The sequence below is a fragment of the Thalassophryne amazonica genome, chromosome 8 (assembly GCF_902500255.1).
Source record: "Thalassophryne amazonica chromosome 8, fThaAma1.1, whole genome shotgun sequence".
In the NCBI taxonomy this organism is placed as follows: domain Eukaryota; kingdom Metazoa; phylum Chordata; class Actinopteri; order Batrachoidiformes; family Batrachoididae; genus Thalassophryne; species Thalassophryne amazonica.
Window position 1 is genome coordinate 38,498,508 of NC_047110.1, and position 22,115 is coordinate 38,520,622.

The following is a 22,115-nucleotide window of genomic DNA, read 5'->3' on the forward strand; positions in this document are numbered from 1 at the left end:
CACATGCGCACGAGGGTTCAAGCATGTCTGACGTAAAAACATATGAATGAAATCCATATAGTTTTTGAAAAAAATTAAAAGGACCTATACTTTACGGACAGACCTCGTATATATATATATATATATATATATATATATATATATATACATATATATATATATGTGTGTGTGTGTATAAAGACAGAGAGAGAGAGGAGAGATGAACAACCAGTTGAGTAATAAGCTATTTTTTCATATTACTTTTTCACTGAACAGAGGTGTAACTCTGACCAACTCAAACCAGGAAGAACTAGCTGGAATTTTTTATTTCCTCTTTTTGGTTTGGCTTTCAGTCCGTCCTCAGCAACACTGCAGGATCAGGCTCCATTGAATTTGTGTTTGCTTATTATGAACAGGTATGAATAGTTCCACTATTTTATACTTTACTTTTGTCTTTCATTTAGTTATCTGTTTGCACTGAAGAGATTGGAGGAGCTGCCCAATCTCGTTGTACATTTTGTATAATGACAATAAGGGCAGCAGTAGTAGAAGTAAAATATGGAGTATACTTATCAGTTGCTGTGTCGTATAAGTGATGTTTTAACTGAAACTGTTGTGTAATATACAAAATTAAAATATGAAAACTTAATTACATACAGATGTACGCAAAAGTTTACATTCATTGGTAGAATTGTAGATTTTTTTTGACAATTTTTCAGAGAATATGAATGATAACAAAAACTTTTTTGTTCACTAAAGGTTAGTGCTTGGGTGAAGCCAGTTATTGTCAAACAACTGTGTTTAATCTTTTTAAATCATAATGACAACAGAAACTACCCAAATGATCCTGATCCAAAGTTTACATAGCCCTGTTCTTAATACTGTGTATTGCCCCCTTTAACATCAATGACAGCTTGGAGTCTTTTGTGGTAGTTGTGGACGAGCTTCTCTGATGGTAAAGCTGCCACTGAATATGTTTCAGACTTTATTTACATCAGTTATGAAGAAATACAAACAGTATGGCACTCGATGATAAATCTGCATGGAGTAGACAGTTCTCAAAAACTGACTGTTACAGGAAGGAGACGAGTGAGGAAAGCCACCAAGACACGCAACCCAGAAGTTACAGGCTTATTATGTGGCTGTGACTGTAGAAATTGTGCACAGGGCAAGCTCAGCATTTTGTATTGCCAGTTATACATCGTCATGATGAAGTGGTATAGAGCATGATTTTCTTAAAAAAAAAAAAAAGACCTTAACGTTTAGCTACAAATTGCCAGAAGGTACATCTGAGATGCAAGCCTGGATTTGATCTGTTTTAGTGAAAGAATATCCTTCGCTGCTGTACTCCACTATGATGCTAAGAGTTTGCAGGCTAATATCTAAAACATATAAACTGTTTTACTAGGTAGTGGAGTCAGTACTGATACAAATGTTATGTGAAAAGATCAGTGTGATGCGACTGATGTGTGTAACTAGTTCATGGATGAGGTATCACAAGCTGGGTTTCCATTACCGATTGACACCAAAATTTGGTTATACTTTCAGAATGCTGACAAAGCAGTACTGGAAATCTAACAGACATGGTGACGGTCCCACTAACCATTGCCATTTTTAATCCAGTATTGCTGTAACATCATGATTTATATAATTTAAGAAGCTCTCTCTTACTCCCTCCACATGTACCACTTTGTGTATTTTAGAATATCCTGTGACTCTTTGTACAGTGGGGTAAAAAAGTATTTAGTCAGTCCCTGATTGAGCAAGTTCTCCTACTTAGAAAGATGAGAGAGGTCTGGTACACTTCAATTGTGAGAGACAAAATGCCCCCGGCCCTGATCTTCTTGTAGGAAAAAATGGTGTCAATAGCGTTCAGAGAGGTGTGCATATTGATGTTTCCTGTCTCTGCCCCTATGTGGGTAATTGACAGTGTTTATTCCTGCTATACGTATGACAAGGTGTCTTGGCCCCTGTGGTGTTTTTCCTGTCAGGACCCCTGTGACGTTAATGGGCGGGGCTGAGCTGTTATAAAAAAGTCTGTGAATTGTATGAAAAGAGAGAAATAAAGTGACACGTTGTTGCATTGTCACTATTTGCATACTATCACATATAGCAGGACATGGCAACCTTTTCCCCAGAATGCATTGCGGTACTGTGCAAATCTTTACGCAACAGGAGGAAGTATACGAAACTCAGGCAGCCTCTGTTGCATTCTAATTTTGATGAGGGGTGCTTTCACAGCTTTAGTTCATGTTTTTGGTCTGAGATGAGGAAGGATCATGTCAGTTTTTTGTGGTTTGGTTTGCATTCATATGGAAGTATTTCTAAGTGGTCCAAAACAACAGATAAACAGAACAAAGTCTTTTCATTGTCAGAAATGCTGTGTTTATGTCCTTCTGTTACATCACAGTGACACTTGTAGAACCTGTTAATTGAGATGCTCACATCAGAGCTATTATATAATAATTTTTACACAACAAGGTGTTATTTTATTTTCATAAAATGAATTCATTTATCTTAGTCTGATCTTTACTAGAGACTGGTCAATATCATTTTTAAAAAAATCTCGAAATAATTCACTGGATTTTTTTCCCCTTCTGGGTACAGTTATTACTAACTGCAAAATAAAGAGGTGCTGCGACCCATCTGTACTTGACATCAGCATGTGGTTCATTCTGCAGTGTCTATTTCAACCAGCTTTCACGGCAAATTTGTGATGGAGTCACAAAAATTGATTTAATCTATTATTTTGTGATACCTTAGCGAGTGACGGGTGGCCACTTTATGAAAATGTACCACGTTATGAAAATGTAATACATTTTGTCACAGTATCACAAAAAACAACAGCAAAAAAGTGAGACTGGGCTCTTTTTTTAAATAACAGAAAACAATATACTTTCTGTGTAATTCACAGTTGATATCATAAGTGAACTGTATCATTATAATTTAAATCTCATTTTCAGTTGAACCATGGTTCACTTGTTTGGGTTGCAGTCATAAATTGGGTATATGCAGTGCATCCAGAAAGTATTTACAACACTTCACTTTTTCCACATTTTATGTTACAGTCTTATTCCAAAATGGATGAAATTATTTTTTTCTTCAAAATTCTACACACAATACCCCATAATGACAATGTGAAAAAAGTTTTTTTTTTTTTTAGATTTTTGCAAATTTATTAAAAGTAAAAAAAAAAAAAAAAAAAAAAAAAAAAAAAAAATCATGTACCTAAGTATTCACAGCCTTTGCCATGAAGCTTAAAATTGAGCTCAGGTGCATCCTGTTTCCACTGTTCATCCTTGAGATGTTTCTACAGCTTAATTGGAGTCAACTTGGGTAAATTCAGTTGCCCTGTCTACATATAAGGTCCCATAGCTGACAGTGCATGTCAGAGCACAAACCAAGCATGAAGTCAAAGGAATTGTCTGTAGAATCAGAATAGAATCAGAATCAGAATAACCTTTTTTCACCAAGTATCTTCAAAGAACACAAGGAATTTGACTCCGGTTTGAATTGTACTCTCTGCACAAGCATGTTTAAATAAACAAATAAATAATTCATAATGAAACGTGTGCAAATAAGAATGTGCAATAAAAATGTGTGCACAGGAGAAACAGACAAACAGATTTAAGTTGTACATGAGGTTTATGAATTAGTGAGTTTTTTGGCAGGTTAAACTGTTCCTGTGTCTCTTGCTGGCCAGAGGGGAGGAGTTTAAACAGTGTGTGTCCAGGGTGTGAGGGGTCTGCAGAGATGTTCGTTGAAGTCAGTGCCTCTTCATGTTTGGAGGCAGAGGGAAACCAAACAGAGATGGAGATGCACAGGACAGACTGGACGATGGATGTGTAAAAGATGATGAGCAGTTCCTGGGGCATATTGAACTTCCTGAGCTGCCTGAGGAAGTACATCCTCTGCTGTGCCTTTTTCCTGATGGAGTCTATGTGAGAGGTCCACTTCAGATCCCGAGAGATGGTGGATCCCAGGAAATGGAAAGTGTCCACTGTAGTGTTTTTGAGCATGGAGTTGGGGGGGGGGGGTTTCTCCTGAAGTCCACTATCATCTCCACACCCTTGAGCAGGTTCAGCTCCAAGTTGTTCTGACCACACCAGAGGACCAACTGCTCCACTTCATCGCTATCCATGAGGAGTTTAACAGAGGGTTCCCCTGAGGTCCAGTCATTTGTGTAGAGGGAGAAGAGGAGTGGGGAGAACCCACACCCCTCAGGGGCACCAGTGCTGCTTGTCCATGTGCTGGATGTGATGCTCCCCAGCCTCACCTGTTGTGTCCTGTCTGTCAGGAAGTTGGAGATCCACTGACCGGTGGGAGCTGGCACGGAGTGGTTGGAGAGTTTTTGGTGGAGAATGTCGGGGATGATGGTGTTGAACACCCAGCTGAAGTCCAGGTGCTGCAAGATGTAATGCAGTCCCATGTTGATTACATCCTCAACTGACCTGTTGGCTCAGTAGGCAAACTGCAAGGGGGTCCAGCAGGGGTTCTGCGATGCCCTTCAGGTGGCTCGACATCCGCCAGTCAATAGACTTCATGACTACAGATGTCAAGGCGATGGGCCTGTAGTCATATAGTCTTGTTCTGGAGGCTTTCTTTGGGACTGAGATAATAGTGGCATATTTAAAACAGGACAAGACTGCACAGCTCCAGATATCTGTTGAAAATCTGGCTAAAGATGGGGGCCAGCTGATCAGTGCATGCTCTCAAACATGAGGGAGAGACACAGTCAGGTCCTGGAGCCTTCTTGATCTTTTGCCTGCAAAACTGCTGGCACACATCCTCTTCAGAGATCGTTAGTGTGGGTGGGGTTGCAGAGGAGACGGGGAAAGTGTTGTGTGGGTCGCTGAAGAGGAGGTACTGCTGGCCCACCACCACCAGTCGGCGCCCTGCTTGGAGTGCGGGCTTCAAGCATGAGAGGGCGCCGAGACAACAGAGAGTGACAGCTGTCACTCATTTCACCACCAATCACCACCTTCCCTACAAAAGCCGGATTATTACTCCACCTCCTCGCCGAGAAATCAGCTACCGTTAAGGTAATTCTCTGCAATTCATACTTTCTGAGACTAATTATTGTTCTGTGTGCAGCCGTATTCCTGAAGTCTGTAATAATTGGATTGGCGTGCAGTGAGAGTCTGCGACGTCTTCGCCTCTCACTCCATCCAAGGAGCAACTGTCAGGAGCTGCACGGGTGATTCTGTATCGGAGGTGGAGGTTTTCCCTCCCTGAAGACCTGTGGGTGAAGGATTACTGGGTGTGTGGATACACACTCACCATTAACTGTTTTCATCTTCTGCCAGCAGTACCAGGGTCTGCAACAGAAGACGGTGACCACCTGGGGACTCAGGACTTGGCGGCTCCGGTGTTCTTCAGGCCGTTGATGGTGGAAGCTGTGTGGGTCCCGGCTCTTCGATCGCCAGAGGTCTCCTATCTTCGAGCCTGCCCGCACGTCACCTTGTGTTTAATTGGCATTATATATTTTTGTCTGTATCCAGTTGTGCGTTTCACAACATTAAATTGTTACTCTTTGTCTTATCCATTGTCCGTTCATTTGCGCCCCCTGTTGCGGGTCCGTGTTACGACACCTTCCCAACAGGAAAGAAGTGTTCGGGGGGCAGGTAGTCCATTGTTGTTGGGGTGGGTGAGGGGTGTGATAGGGTGTCTTTCAAAGCTGTTTTAAAACAGGTTCAGCTCCTCAGTAGTTGGTGGCATGCTGAAGACCTCTCCACACTGTAGCAAGTTCGCTGAGAATTGTTTTTTGAAACCTGTTAGAGTAGCTCCTCCTTGCTCTGATCTTTGTCAGTGTGTTTCTAGCCATCTTGTACAGGAGCCTGCTGTAGGCCTCCACCTTGGCCAGGCGGAGCCAAGGTTTGTTGTTGCTGTATGTGCAGAAAGTTTTGGTCTGCACACACAAGTACTCACAAAAATTGATGTAAAATGTCACAGTGTCACAAAGTCCATGAATGTCTGTGGATGCAGCTTCAAAGACATGTGTAGTCAAAACAGGCCTGTAACTCCTGCCTTGACTCATCTGTCCACTTCCGTCTGTAGACCTCCGAGACAGAATGGTCTCGAGGCACAAATCTGGGGAAGTGAACAGAAACATTTCTGCTGCTTTGAAGGTCCCAGTGAGCACAGTGACCTCCATCATTCGAAAATGGAAGAAATTCGGATCCACCAGGACTCTTCCTAGGGCTGGCTGTGTGTCTAAACTGAGTGATCATGGGAGAAGAACCTTAGTTATAGTGGTGACCAAGAAACTGATGGTCACTCTGTCAGAGCTCCAGCATTCCTCTGTGGAGAGAGGAGAATCTTCCAGAAGGAGGACAATCATTTCTGCAGCAATCCACCAATCAGGCCTGTATGGTAGAGTGGCCAGACGGAAGCCACTCCTTCGTAAAAGGTACATGGTAGCCCACCTGGAGTTTGCTAAAAGGCACCTGAAGGACTCTCAGACCCCGAGAAACAAAATTCTCTGGTGTTATGAGATAAAGATCGAACTCTTTGGCATGAATGCAGCCCAGTCTCATGTTCTTTTTGTGACATGGTTTTTAATTTTACTATTTATAATCTTCCCCTTCTCCTAACTCTAACCATAGCCACTGGTGAGCAGAGTTCCGCTAATCTGCTAACCACTAATTAGCGAAGCTAACATTTCTGTTAGCAGATTAGATTTTCATCTAACGTTGAAAACCATCAGTGGACCAATTAGCTTCCCTTAAATTTAGTTCTGATAACTTTCAGTCCGCTAACATTTTTTTATTTTTTTGCTGGCATAGATAAAGCTGAACAGTCAGAAACATTTATAAAACCTAACATGCTACATGTTAATTCCCGTCATGTGCTTTGCAATACACAGACTGCTGTGAGAAGCTCAGTCCTCCTCCAGTAAAAGTGGGTGGACCAGCTACTGTTTCAAAGAAGAAAAAAAAAAATCATTTACTTTCAGCATGCTGAAACTCACAGAGTAGGCAGGAGACATGAAGCGCAAAGCGTCTTTCACTCATGGTTTAATTTAAAACCAACTAAATACGGACAGTTGAGCAAAATTAATGGGAACTGTCATTTTTACAAAGTGAAAATATGATGTTGCTCAAATTTTTTTAATGTAATGCACTAATTCCTGGAGGTTTGAACATTAAACAGACACGTGCCAAAAGGCATTATGGGAAAATTCAAATAAGCTGCTCTCATCACTTCCCCCCCCTCCCCCCCCCCCGTCAAAATGCAGAGAACACTGCCATCTACTGGATGGGAGTGTAAATAGCCCTACATATTCAGAATGCCTCAATTTAAGTGGATCACTGATCACACACACTGTAAAAACCATTATTTCAGTTTCACGACAGTATATCACAAAATGCCACAATTCACCCCACTGAGATATCCCATAATCCCTTGCGCACCAGAGAGTTGCTGCAGTCAAAATAACACTGAGAAACTACATGAAGACAATTGCAAATGAACATTATATGACCAAAATATATATTTTTTGCCTTTCATATAATTTTTAAGAGACTGCTGCATGAGACCCAGCAAACTTGCTAAAACAAATATTCCAAACATTCCATGTCTGCTACATTTAACCTTAAACTTCATAAACACAAACCAAATTTAAAATTTATATATATATATATATATATATATATATATATATATATATATATATATATATTTATATATATATATGTAAAAAATCTCCTCTTTGCATCTCTTCTAATGAGTGGTAACATGGGAGCCTCTAAACAACTCTCAAATGACCTGAAAGCAAAGATTGTTCAATATCATGGTAGGGTAAGGATACAAAAAGCTATCTCAGAGATTTCAGCTGTTGGTTTCCACTGTGAAGGAACATAGTTAGGAAATAGAAGACCTCAACCACAGTACTAGTCAAGGCCCGAAGTGGCAGGCCAAGAAATATCTCAGATAAGCTGAAGTGAAGGATGGTGGGAACAGTCATATTCAAGCCACAGACCTGCTCCAAAGACCTACAACATGATCTTGCCTCAGATAGTGTCTCTGTGCTGTATAGTTGAACAATTCAACTATATAGCACACTTTGCACAAAGAGATGCTGTATGATGCTGTAATGCAGAGGAAGCCTTTTCTGCATACACACCACAAACAGAGTCGCCTGAGGTATGCTAAAGCACATTTGGACAAGCCAGCTTAATTTTGGAATAAGTTGCTATGGAGTGATGAAAGTATAATTGCGTTATTTGGACATAACAAGGGGCAGTATGCATGGCTGAAAAAGACAACAGCATTCAAAGAAAAACGCTTGTTACCTACAGTAAAATTTGGAGGTGGTTCCATCATGCTGTAGGGCTGCGTGGCCAGTGCAGGTACCAGGAATCTTGTTAAAGTTGAGGGTCACCAGTTAATATCAGCAGATTCAATGTTCAAGACTCAGTGACAAAGTTGAAGTTGCACCGGGGCTGGATTTTTCAACACCACAATGACTGTAAACACTGCTCAAAATCTACTAAGGCATTCATGCAGAGGAACATGTTATAACGTTGTGGAATGGCCATCTCAGTCCCCAGACCTGAATATTATTGAAAATCTGTGGTGTGATTTTAAGCGGGCTGTCCATGCTTGGAAACCAACAAACCTGACTGAACTGGAGATGTTTGGTAAAGACAGATGGTCCAAAATACCTTCAACCAGAATCCAGACTCTCATTGGAAGCTATAGGAAGCATTTAGAGTCTGTTATTTCTGCAAAAGGAAGATTGACTAAATATTGATGTATTTTTTCTGTTGGGGTGCCCAAATGTATGCACCTGTCTGCTATATGATATATTTAACTGAAATTGATGATCCAAACAACCAATGATTTATAAAGGAAAATCATGGAAATGATCAGGGAGCCCCAAACTTTTGCATACAACTGTAGCTGATATTTCTACTTTGTAAAAATGACAGAGGTGATGTTAATTTTGATAACTTGTCCGGAATTCGTTCATTTAAAATTTTAACCATAAGTCAAAACTGCCTTACTGTGCATGTCTCCTGTGACATGTCTGCAAGACTGTATGGCTGTGAAAATAAATGATTTTTTTTTTCTTCTCCCCTTTTTTCTCCTCTCTGGTCACCAGGTCTCTTTTGCTGAGAGAAGGCTGATCTTAGACAGAAGCACTGGCTTGTTGTTGTTTGTGACTGTCTTTGAATTTACTCAGAAGTATCAGTAGCTGCCAGTGTACTGGAGTCAATGCTAAAAGTTATTGATTTAGCTTTTAGCTGTAACTTTGGCTAAAATCTGTAGGGGTTTATCAGTTTAGCTTTGCAAAAGTTAGCTTTTCAGTTAGCGGCTTAACGTTATCAAAGCTAACTTTTTGGTTAGCTGTGCCCACCACTGACCATAGCGTAAGTGTGTACTCTCCCTAAATGTTAACCATGACGCCCCAGACCCTCCCTTCACCGCAGATTTTGTGCCCATCACGAAATGAATTTGTGACCCTGTTAAAAAAAACCAAAACAATACAAAAAATGGCCCATTTTCGCACCCCTGTCACTAACCCATAGATTAATGTACTTTTCATAACCCAGTCCCATGAACTGCCATGAGACTCGGTTGTGTGAATGCCAGGTGTCATTTTTGGAGGAAACCAGGCATCTGTTCTGTTTGGCTATAGCGAAATGAATCCAGAAATGCAGGCAGCAATCAAACAATTGTTAAGGTGAAAAACAAGGTGATTTAATGTTCATAAAACATGTAAATCCAGTCCAACAACAATGTGAGAGTAACGTGGGTGAAAAAAGTCCAAACTAACACAGAATGGAATCCAACAAGATGGTATCAAAGAAATGATCCAAACACAAAACAAGAACTCTGCTACAAACAGGAGATGACAAAAATTCTCAAAATACTTACAACCAAACAACGTAGGGAGAAACCAATGGGAAGGACCTGGGAACTAAACAGGGAAAAGGTACAGGCTTAAATACACAGGGAAACTAATGACAAACAAGTGACAGGTGTGGGAAATTTGGGGGACCAGGTCAAAACACACATGTTGAACTTGACAAACAAAAAGGTGACTCAAAGCTTAACAGAAAACCCGGGTGAGTAGAACCACAACATAGAGACAATACACAACCTAAAAGGGAAATAACAAAACCAAATACAAAACCAAGGACACAAAGGCAAAAACAAAACATGGGATTCAAAAGTGTACAAAGTGCAAACCAGGAAAACTAACATGTTGAACAGAAGAACACACGATGAAGACAATAATGGCAATAAACACAGAGAGATACAGACAGTGGACAGATCACAAGGGTGAAGAAAAAACAGACCACAGACCACGCTTGACCTCAGACTGAGGCGACGGTTCATCTTTCAGCAGAAAATAAAAAAAATAAAAATATACGTCACCCACGGGATTTGAACCCACCCCTTCCAAAAGCTCTGATTACCAGTTGGAAACTTTGCCAGTGAACTACCATCACTATCCTGTGACAGGTGCTGGAAACTGCCTCATATCAAGAAGCATGTGGACGTATTTAAAAAAGAACAAAAATGACGCACCATATAAAATCATCGCACTGTATTAAATCCCTCTCATCAAGCAGTCAATGCAAATATGATCACCTGATTCTCTGTAGATGACCCATGGTCACTGATGCACAGTCTTGTAATGACATGAATGAGAAGCAGTTCGCTCATCTCATTCATGTCCACATCTGCTGGCACGTGTCCTGCTGGCCTGCATGCGTCACCTGAGCTCACGTGGGTGATGTAACGGTCACATAGCCTGCTGCGTGTTATGATCTGATGGTCCATTTCAACCTGGGGGCAGTCTGTCCATGTGTGTGCCATGCACATGTGCTCACTGCAGCCCGTCACCACAGTGATATACAGTAGTGTTCAGAATAATAGTAGTGCTATGTGACTAAAAAGATTAATCCAGATTTTGAGTATATTTCTTATTAGTACATGGGAAACAAGGTACCAGTAGATTCAGTAGATTGTCACAAATCCAACAAGACCAAGCATTCATGATATGCACACTCTTAAGGCAATGAAATTGGGCTATTAGTAAAAAAAAAAGTAGAAAAGGGGGTGTTCACAATAATAGTAGCATCTGCTGTTGACACTACAAACTCAAAACTATTATGTTCAAACTGCTTTTTTAGCAATCCGGTGAATCACTAAACTAGTATTTAGTTGTATAACCACAGTATTTAATGATTTTTTCACATCTGCGAGGCATTAATTTTGTTGGTTTGGAACCAAGATTTTGCTCCTTTAGTAGTGTGCTTGGGGTCATTGTCTTGTTGAAACCCCCATTTCAAGGGCATGTCCTCTTCAGCATAAGGCAACATGACCTCTTCAAGTATTTTGACATATCCAAACTGATCCATGATACCTGGTATGCAATATATAGGCCCAACACCATAGTAGGAGAAACATGCCTATATCATGATGCTTGCACCACCATGCTTCACTGTCTTCACTGTGAACTGTGGCTTGAATTCAGAGTTTGGGGTCGTCTCACAAACTGTCTGCGGCCCTTGGACCCAAAAAGAACAATTTTACTCTCATCAGTCCACAAAATATTCTTCCATTTCTCTTTAGGCCAGTTGATGTGTTCTTTGGCAAATTGTAACCTCTTTTGCACATGTCTTTTATTTAACAGAGGGACTTTGCGGGGAATTCTTGCAAATAAATTAGCTTCACACAGGTGTCTTCTAACTGTCACAGCACTTACAGGTATCTCCAGACTGTCTTTGATCATCCTGGAGCTGATCAATGGGTGAGCCTTTGCCATTTTGGTTATTCTTCTATCCATTTGGATGGTTGTTTTCTGTTTTCTTCCACGCGTCTCTGTTTTTCTGTCCATTTTAAAGCATTGGAGATCATTGTAGATGGACAGCCTATAATTTTTTGCACCTGCATATAGGTTTCCCCCTCTCCAATCAACTTTTTAATCAAACTACACTGTTCTTCTGAACAGTGTCTTGAACATCCAATTTTCCTTAGGCTTTCAAAGAGAAAAGCATGTTCAACAGGTGCTGGCTTCATCCTTACATAGGGGACACCTGATTCACACCTGCTTGTTCCACAAAATTAACGAACTCACTGACTGAACACCCCCTTTTGTACTATTTTTTTACTAATAGCCCAATTTCATAGCCTTAAGAGTGTGCATATCATGAATGCTTGGTCTTGTTGGATTTGTGAGATTCTACTGAATCTACTCTGGTACCTTGTTTCTCATGTAACAATAAGAAATATACTCAAAACCTGGATTAATCTTTTTAGTCACATAGCACTACTATTATTCTGAACACTACTGTATGTTTTTATTTATGTTCACTTGATAACAGCAAACAGACACACACACGCGCGACATAGTGGTCAGTTGTTAGTCCATGTCCATCCAAACACAGTACTGTCAAGCTGGGATGTCCAGAAAGACAGATCTCCACAGCTGCTTCAGTGGGCGGCCACACCTCCTGTCAGTTTTTAGTGCACACACCAAAGCCACACTTGTGGGACACTTACACAAATTTCACTGCCACTACAACAATGATTGTCTGCAGATTGTTGTCATGCCAAGAATGCAAATGGCCACACATATTCTAAGTGCCGTGCGAGCAGTGTTAGATGTTTGTGCGTGTCACCTGGAATTTGGCCAACACCTGCCACAAAAGGGTTCAATGGGCTCACACAGCGCACACTCTGTCTGTCAGCCGCTGGTGTGCGCAAATAGTTTTAGCAACAGGTGTACGAGATGTTGGAAGCAGCTACGAAATTACACGGTTTGCATACGATTCCTGCTTCATGTGCACTTAATGCGCAATTCAACCAAATGCGCACTATGTGTAAAGGGGCCCTGATGTATCAGAATAATATAATTTGACATAACAAATGCAAAGCACATTACTTATTACTTAGTTCTACACGGCCATCATCGAGTCCATCCTCTGCCATCATCGAGTCCATCCTCTGCTCCTCCATCACGGTGTGGTACGCCGGGGCCACAGCCAGGGACAGACACAGACTGCAGCGCATTGTGGCCTCTGCTGAGAAGGTGATCGGCTGTAGCCTTCCATCTCTCCACGACCTGCACGTCTCCAGGACTCTGGGCCGAGCAGGTCGGATCACAGCTGACCCTTCTCACCCTGCACACAGTCTATTCAAACCACTCCCCTCTGGCAGGAGGCTACGGTCCATCCGGACCAGAACCTCCCGCCATAAGAACAGTTTCTTCCCCTCTGCCGTTAGACTCATGAACTCCTCATAACTCAGTCACCTTAACCTTAACTCTGTCACTTTATCATTTTATCACGGGTCACTTTAGACAATGTACTTTGGTTTTAATTGCACTCCTCCCACTGCACTGTTTTTTTTCTGTTCCTCTTTCTTTCTGTTTTTTTGTTGCACACAGCCTTTCATATTTCATATGTCATTTTTTATCTTATATTTTGTCTTATTTTGGCACATATTGTATATTTTATCTTAGCATTTTATATTGCTCTCTGTTTAATGTTGCACCATTATATCGAAGCAAGTTCCTAGTCTGTGAATCCTGTTCATTGGCAATGGCAATAAACTTCTTCTGATTCTGATTCTGATTCTGATTATACACCACAGTTAAACCAAACAGTTCATGCAAACTGTACACATCCATAAAGTCCACATAGAAGAAGACAAAAGACTGCTGTGGTCAGCCTTTTGTCTTCCTCTCTCCCTCCCTTTCGCTCCTGTTGTGTGTTGTTTGTTTGTCTGTTTTCCCTCCAGGTGGCACGCTGCAGAGCCGAGGAACACCTGCAACTCATCATCTCCTCGCACCTGACGCTCATGAGCTCCTGATCAGGAGCGAGTTACTTAAACCCCGGCTTTGACCTCAGTTTTTGCCAGTTTTTCTATGACCTTGCCTACCTGCCAAAGTCCACATGGACATGGACTTAACATTGATCCATGACTTTGATCCATGAGCTTGTCTATGCTGTCGCTTCCATGTGCTTTGATGTCTGCGTTTCCCGCAGCTCATCTCAAGGTACCCTGCCACCTCTATTTTCTGTAATAGAGCTCTTTGACCTTTTGGTGTTTCCAGATGCCTTCCTGCGCGGCTTCCACACTGCACTGCTCCTGGCTCCCATGCCACTATCAGCACTACGTCACTTTGGCACTCGCTGCTGTGCCGCTGCTCATCTGCACGCAGTCTCAGAGCATGCTGCTCTGCTCCGTTCAGCTAAGTTCCTGCCGACTCTGAGTTAGTGAGATTCCGCCTCTCACCCTGCTCCTGTTTGTGACTGTGCATTTCCAAGAACTGTTACCAAGAACTGTATGAACTGTTATGCAGTTCAATTACTAAGAACTTCCAAGTCGATTCTGAAGCCGGTTTTGCACACTCGGCGCATCCGGTTAGTCCTCCAGTGACTCCTCGAAAACCGTCTCTTTGTCAAGGCTGGGAAGTGGGAATTCATTTGTGACACAACAGTGTCCTTTCTCAGGTTCATAGTCTCTCCAAACCATATCGAACCAGATCCTTCAAAAGGGAAGGTGTTGGAGTGGAACCTTTTACAACAGTCTCACAACTGTAAACCCAAAACATCAACATGAAATTGTTTAACAATTTACCTCAGTCACACCCCGCGCGTCCATTGATGAGGCAGAGAAAGATGACCAGGACTCAGTCCAGTTCTCTGATTGACTGCGCCATTAATTCAGAGAATGAGCCAAAGTAACAACAACAGAGTCTCTAGGTTCACGCTTAGTTTGCTCTAGCAATCAGGCTCTGAGCAGGAACCCTGTCTACCCCTTGCTGAACTCCTATATACTATCTGAGTTTCTGTCTATACACTGCGTCACTATGCTAAAATGTATTCTTTCTTGATTTTTCCACTTCTTGTCCTGTGCGCAGTGCAGTCTTCTTCCGCATCACTTACTGCACTCACATCCTCTAAAGTCCCCTTTCAATGATCACCACAAGCTGACACCACTTTCTGTCTCCTAAAGCAGCGCTTCTCCTCAGCACCCATCCTCACCCAGCCTGATCCTGAAAGACAATTCATAGTGGAGGTGGATGCTTCAGATCTACGTGTTGGTGCAGTTCTATCTCAAAGAGCTGAGGGGGACATTCATATGCACCCGTGTGCCTTCTACTCTTGGCACTTAATACCAGCTGAGAGAAACTATGATGTGGGCAACCGGGAACTGTTGGCAATAAAAGAAGCCCTGTCAGAGTGGAGACACTGGCTGGAGGGAGCTGCAGTGCCATTTGTGGTGTGGACTGCCCATAAAAATCTTGAGTATATCAGATCAGCAAGACGTCTCAACTCCCAGCAAGCCAGGTGGGCGCTATTCTTTGGTCCTTCTAGTTTTCCATTACTTGTCCCCCAGGGAAAAGGAATGGGAAACCCGACACCCTTTCCAGGAATTTCCACTCACCAGCCTCCTTTGAGACCCTGGACCTCATTCTCCCTCGGTCCACGGTTGTGATGGCCCTAACATGGGAGGTTGAGAAGACTGTTCAAGAAGCTTTGGCTTGCCATCCTGATCCCAGCGTTGGACCTCCTGGACAAACCTTTGTCCCACCAGAAGCCCGGTCCTCAGTAATCCAGTTTTTCCATGCGTCCCAGCTAGCCTGTCATCCTGGAGTCCACAGGACCTTGGACCTCGTCCGCCTGTGCTTCTGGTGGCCCTCCAGTCAAGCTGATGTATGAGAATATATACAAGCCTGTACAACCTGTGCCTGATGCAAGACTCCGCATCATCCTCTCGTCGGACTCCTCCCGCCCCATTCTGTTCCGGGACACCCATGTTCCCATATGGTTTAGATTTTGCCTCCAGCCTGCCTCTGTCCCTATGGAGCATTCCTGCTTTCTGTGTGTCCCGACTCCAGCCTGAACACACAAGTGATCTCTGTCCGTGTAGACCCTCGCCTCCTCCTGCTCGGATCTACTGCAGGTCACCGGGAGGCTGGTGGTGGAGGTGGGGGGGGGGGGGGGTACTGTGGTGGTCAGCCTTTCGTTTGCCTCTCTCCTCTCCCTTTCTCTCCTCTTTTGTGTTGTCTGTTTTCCTTCCAGATGGCGTGCTGCAGAGCCGAGGAACACCTGCAACTCATCATCTCCTCGCACCTGACGCTCATGAGGTCCTGATCAGGAGTGGGTTACATAAACCCCGGCTTTGAGCTCAGTCTTTGCCAGATTCTTCCGTGGCCTTGCCTACCTGCCAGAATCCACGTGGACATGGACCTTCACATTAATCCACGACTTTGATCCATGACCTTGTCTATGCTGTCGCTTCCATGCTCTTTGACATCTGAGCTTCCTGCAGCTCATCTCAAGGTAACCTGGCACCTCTATTTTCTGCAGTAGAGCTCTTTGAAGATTTGGTGTTTCCAGACACCTTCCTGCGTGGCTTCCATGCTACACTGCTCCTGGCTCCCACGCCACTACCAGCACTACGTCACTTTGGAACTCTCTGCTATGCCTCAGAGCATGCTGCTCTGCTCCCTTCAGCTAAGTTCCTGCCGACTCTGAGTTAATGAGATTCTGCCTCTCACCTTACTCCTGTTTGTGACTGTGCATTACCAAGAACTGTATGAACTGTTATGCAGAATTACTAAGAACTTCAAGTTGATTCTGAAGCCAAGTCCAGCTTAATTGAAATGCGTCATAAGATGTGCTGCTGCTGACCTCTGACCTCTGTGAACAATTCCTGAACAGTGAACAATTCCTGAGTTATAATTCCAGAACTGTCAACATTCCTGTATTAAGCCTACTCTGAATATTCTGTTGTTAAAGCCTTCCAGGGTTATGAATGCATTCACTCACCTTTGTTCTCCTCGTCCTCCTAGAATGTTGGCTCTGTGCGTTCCACCTGACTCCAGTTCCAGTCCCAATATCCAGGATTCCAACTGCAGCTCCCGGATTTCCACCGCTGCAAGCAGGCCCTGTCTCGGGTCTGCAGGCACCATTTCCAGCTCAGCACTTTAATTCCTCAGTTATTCATTATTGGAAATAAATCTCCTTTTGTTTACAACCCGTTCTCACCCTTGCTCCCAGCATTTGAGTCCATCGCCTATAACGGTCCAGTCCAGTCCGGACCCCGAACCACAACAGATGTGATGTGTTGACAGCATTGTGAATCTTCCTCAAAAATCAAAGCTGACATTAGAATATTCCTCTTCACTTTCTATTTGCGTTGCTTCGCGTTGGTTACTAGAGTGTGGATTTTCTGAACTGCGGTTAATATTTTGTACGAACTTGACACTGTTAACGTCTCTGTTTTCATCCTAAACAAATCCACGGCCAGCAAACAGGAATAATTGCTGTTAGATCCTGGCTTTTAATTTTTTTTAAATGAACAAAAACAAAGTTTACATCATATGAAGCAGACATATTGGCAGCACACAGACTAAATTAAGTTTTTTAATCTAACCTGTTGGTGTTGTTTCTCTCCAAGTTAAAAATCACATCTTGACAAAAACTTATCCACATTAGACATCTGGAAGTACTTTAATTCCTTAGTGTGGAATTGCATGTGAATAACTGCAGCGTTTTTCAAGACATTCCTCTGTGTTTGCTCCAGGTGTGTTTCTCAGCTTCCAATAAGCAGAAAATAAATCACTTATTTTAAGAGCTGAACGTCATTTCTAGAATTATTTTATTGGTGACAGCAGTCCCAGTGTTCACCGCGGCTATCCATCGGGTCTTCAGTATTCTGCTCACGATGAAGATAAACAATAATGAGCCATCAAACCAAAAAGTATGTTAAATTACACTGTCATGAATGCTGATGTTATCATCAGCAGTCCAAGATGGTAGCAGCACTTCCACAGCACCGCCAGTAGCTATTGTCTAAAGTGCATTGGAGTGTTATCTCTTGGTACTTGGTTCTCTTTGGCCGCCTTGAGTAGCCTCTGAGCTAAAGATGCTATGAGACACTTGTCATGGAGGAGGAAATTATCTATAGAGATCAAAACCATTTTTGTAGTAGGCTGTAAATATGTTTAATTTTCCACTAAAGTTCTACAAAGTTGGACATTTTAATATGGAATTCTATGGGAATGTGCTGTGTTTTGGAGACAGCCTCAAGCAGCCAGTCAAGGAACTACAACTTTTTCTTCTTCATGTGAGGCCATCAGAGTTTACTTGTTGTGTGGGCCACCAGAAGAGGAGGTACTGCTGGCCCACCACCAGAGGGCGCCCTGCCTGAAGTGCGGGCTTCAGGCACGAGAGGGCGCTGCCACCTACAGGAACAGCCGAGGTGACAGCTGTCACTCATCAACTATGACAGCTGTCACCGATCATCTGCATCTCACCCGGGATAAAAGCAGGATGACACCTCCACCACATCGCCGAGATATCGACTTCTGTGAGAGGTAATATTCTCTGCCAGCATTCAGTGTTTCAAGAGCTCTTGTGTTGCAGCTGTCAACCAGAGGACCGGCGTGGGTCGCGACTGTTTCGTCCTTCGTCTCGTCAGATAAGTGGTTACACAGACGCTGCACGAGTGTGTGTTAGAGGTGGAGGTGGAATTCCCACCATTATTGTTACGGGGTGTACACACACCCACACTTGACTGTCTTTGTTCTCCGCCAGCAGTACCAGATCCGACACGCTGAGACAGTGGCCACCTGGGGACTTCGGGACTTGGCGGCTCCAGTATCCTTCGGGTTTGGTGGCGGTGGAAATCGTGTGGTTCCGGTTCATCTCCAGACGGGCGTCTCCTATCGTCGAGCCTGCCCACACGACACCTTCATTAATTGACTTGTATTCATTCCGTAATCTGCTGTGTGTGGTTGTGACATTCACAACAGTAAAGTGTTCTAATTTAACTCCCTCTATTGTCCGTTCATTTACGCCCCCTGTTGTGGGTCCATGTCACTACACTTTCCCAACATTACTGTTGGCATACATCTGAATAAACATGCCACAGTCTAAATGAATTACAAAAAAATCAAGAGCAATCAGAGATTTCTGACATCCGCCAATCCAGAACCAGATCACCTCCAAAATTCAGTGGAGTCTTCCATGCTCTAATATCTACCTCTGTTGCAAATTTGGTGAGAATCTGTGAAGTAGTTTTGAAGTAATCCCTCAAAAACTACATAAAGGGAAATGTTGATCCAGAATCCAGCTCTGGCTCCAGATCACCTCCAAAATTCAGTGGAGTCTTCCATGCCCTTTATCTATCTGTGGTGCAAATTTGTGAGAATCCGTGCAGTAGTTTTGACGTAATCCTGGTAACGGTAATCCTTCAAAGCCTGTACAAAATTAAACTTAATCCAGAATCCAGATCCAGAACCGAATCACCTCCAAAATTTGATGGAGTCTTCCATGGTCTAATATCTATCTGTGGTGAAAATTTCTTTAAAATCTGTGCAGTAGTTTTGACGTAATCTTGCTAACAGGCAGAGAAAAGTGGAATTCAAAACATTTGCAGCCCGACTGAAGGAGTGAAGTTGTTTGTCGAATCAATAGAAACAACCCCCCACAATCCTTTAAACATGTTCATGGTGTCTGTGAGGTGGTACTCCCACTTGGTGACCCCTGGCCCCAAACATGGAGTCATGGTCAGGCTGTGAACTTTGTGAACCCTTCTCATAGATATCAAAGCACCATGAGTTTAATAATAAAGATATAAATATAATATACAATGCTGTGAACTCTAATTGACCACCAAACTATAAAATGACCACATCACTGTAATTCTTAATGAACGCTGCAATCACTATGACAGTAAATGTCACATATACCATATCAGTGTTTTAAAATAACATTTAATCTTCTTGTTTCAGTTTTTTCTGAGAAAATGGAGTCAATCAATAACAGTGCTGATTCTGAGGTGAAGACTGCTGTTCCTCTGTCTCCTGATGTTTGTGTCCCTCCCATACTGAGAGACAGAGATCATTACCATGTCTTTGTGAGCTACAGTAATACTGACTACCACTGGACCCACTGCCTCATTCATCAGCTGGAGTCTTGTGGTCTTAAGGTGTGCTACCATGAGCGTGATTTCATTCCTGGACGCACTGTACTGGAAAACATGTCCGACTGCATTGAGGAAAGCCAGAAGGTTCTGTTGGTTCTCAGTCCAGAGTTTGTGCGTAGTCGCTGGTGCCTCTTGGAGGCCAACATGTCTCTGTTCAGAGACTGCTTGGAGAGGAAACCCATAGTGCCACTAATGCTGGAGCCTGGAGTCACCGTCCCCCTCCACCTCTGCCACCTCACGTATCTGGATGCCAAGGACCCTGATTTTATGAGTAAGCTGCTAAAAGTGCTCTGCACCCCCAACCAGCATCTTCATGGGTCCACTGTGGTGCCCTTCCAACCTCCAACCATTTACAATGGGAAAGCGCTTCAGCCTTTGACTGCTGTCAATGATGAGGAACTTAATACTTGGGATTCTGGTCACTTCAGTGAAATGGAGCTGCCAGACCAACTACGCTTAATCATTGAAGATCAAGAACAGTTCAGAACAGCTGTAAGAATGATCAATGACGTTTCTAAAAGTAAAGTTTGGCTGCGCCCACTCTGGGTTAGAGTACTGACCTACTTTTTTTTCATATTACTTTTTGCAGGGTTCATACCTCTATTTGTATGCATATTCCTCTTTTACACACCATATATTATAACCGGGCAGTTTGGCTATCTGATCGTCTCAGTGATAACTTTTTCCTCGGTTCCACTTGGACTATTAATCCACATTGTTCTGTGGATGCGAAATGACAAGAAGGACATTGTGAGGGAAATGCAGAAAACTGTTGGTCAGGCAAACACAATCCTTTCGGAGGAGAAGGTACTAATGGGCTGCCAATCAAATTCAAAACTCTATCTGGTCTATGTGGCACTTGATGGTTGTAGGAAGGAGTTTGCTGAAACATTTCCTGGACAGTCCTGTGCTGAAGAGATGTTTCAAAGAGCTCTGGTCTTCTTCTCATCAGGTTACGCCTGCTGTCTGTCCAAAAGACATTTTCCCTTTCCCCAATCCAGCTCCCCTGGACACATGGACAGAGGGGTATGTTTCTGCCAGTATGTCTCGGAGCAGCTTAGCAGGGGAGAGTGGGAGTAGTGATGTTCAGTAAGTCCATGGACTCGCCGGCAAATCCACATCAATGTTTTGTATGTTTCTGGACACCAGAGGGTTAACTTGAAGAACCCCCCCCCCCAAAAAAAACCCTTTACCTATTTACTGAGAGTAGAGAGGATAGTTCAGTGGGAGTGGGGATGGATGGACTACCAATATGTAGACCCGAGCTTGAGTCACGTTAACACTGATTTTTTTTTGTCTTTGGACAACACACTTAATTCCCCTAATTCAACCCTTATGGGTCCATTAACAATAAAAGAAACATTTATGTGGACATGCTGGCAAGTCTGTGGAATCAGAGGGTTATCAGCCGACACAAAATGGGCTTGCACAAAGGATCTAGTCAGTTCGTGGCATATCCCAGTTCACTTTACGTGTTAGAAAATACTGCTTTGGTTTATCATGTTAATTCATGTTTGTAGTCTGAATATAATAACGAATCAGAGTGGTGCCTCTGATGTCACTTTATGCACAAAAGCAACCTGTTTCCAGTGCACCACCCTGTACCATCGCAAAAGGATCAATATTTGCTCTCGTTTATAACTTTCAGTAACAGGATTGAGGATATGAAGCAGAGACAAGACACTGTCGCCTGAGGGGATGGGAGCAACAAATCTGAACAAGTAGTAAAAAAGCACGGCTGGAAATATCAAGCAGACTTGGACTGGACATTACGGGGGTGACGTCTGGGTCACGCTGTGCAAATCACATTGTCACTCAGCCTGAGAGATTGAAATGTGTAATAACTATAAGTACATGCCATGAAATATGCTGGAGAAATGTAGCGTAATCATATAACCAGATTACGTGTGCATGTGATGTGACTGATGCCGAAGAATCATTATGTACAGTAGTGTTCAGAATAATAGTAGTGCTATGTGACTAAAAAGATTAATCCAGGTTTTGAGTATATTTCTTATTGTTACATGGGAAACAAGGTACCAGTAGATTCAGTAGATTCTCACAAATCCAACAAGACCAAGCATTCATGATATGCACACTCTTAAGGCTATGAAATTGGGCTATTAGTAAAAAAAAAAAAAAAAAGTAGAAAAGGGGGTGTTCACAATAATAGT

The 22,115-nt window shown here is 42.8% G+C and overlaps 1 protein-coding gene across 1 annotated transcript; it reads left to right on the forward strand.

Moving 5' to 3' along the window:
- The first annotated feature begins 340 nt into the window (after positions 1-340).
- Positions 341-21,874, forward strand: LOC117515454. Its single transcript, XM_034176016.1, has 2 exons — positions 341-395; positions 19,748-21,874. The coding sequence occupies exon 2, from the start codon at positions 19,762-19,764 to the stop codon at positions 21,019-21,021; it is 1,260 nt and encodes a 419-aa protein (XP_034031907.1). The 5' UTR covers positions 341-395; positions 19,748-19,761; the 3' UTR covers positions 21,022-21,874.
- Positions 21,875-22,115: the final 241 nt, after the last annotated feature.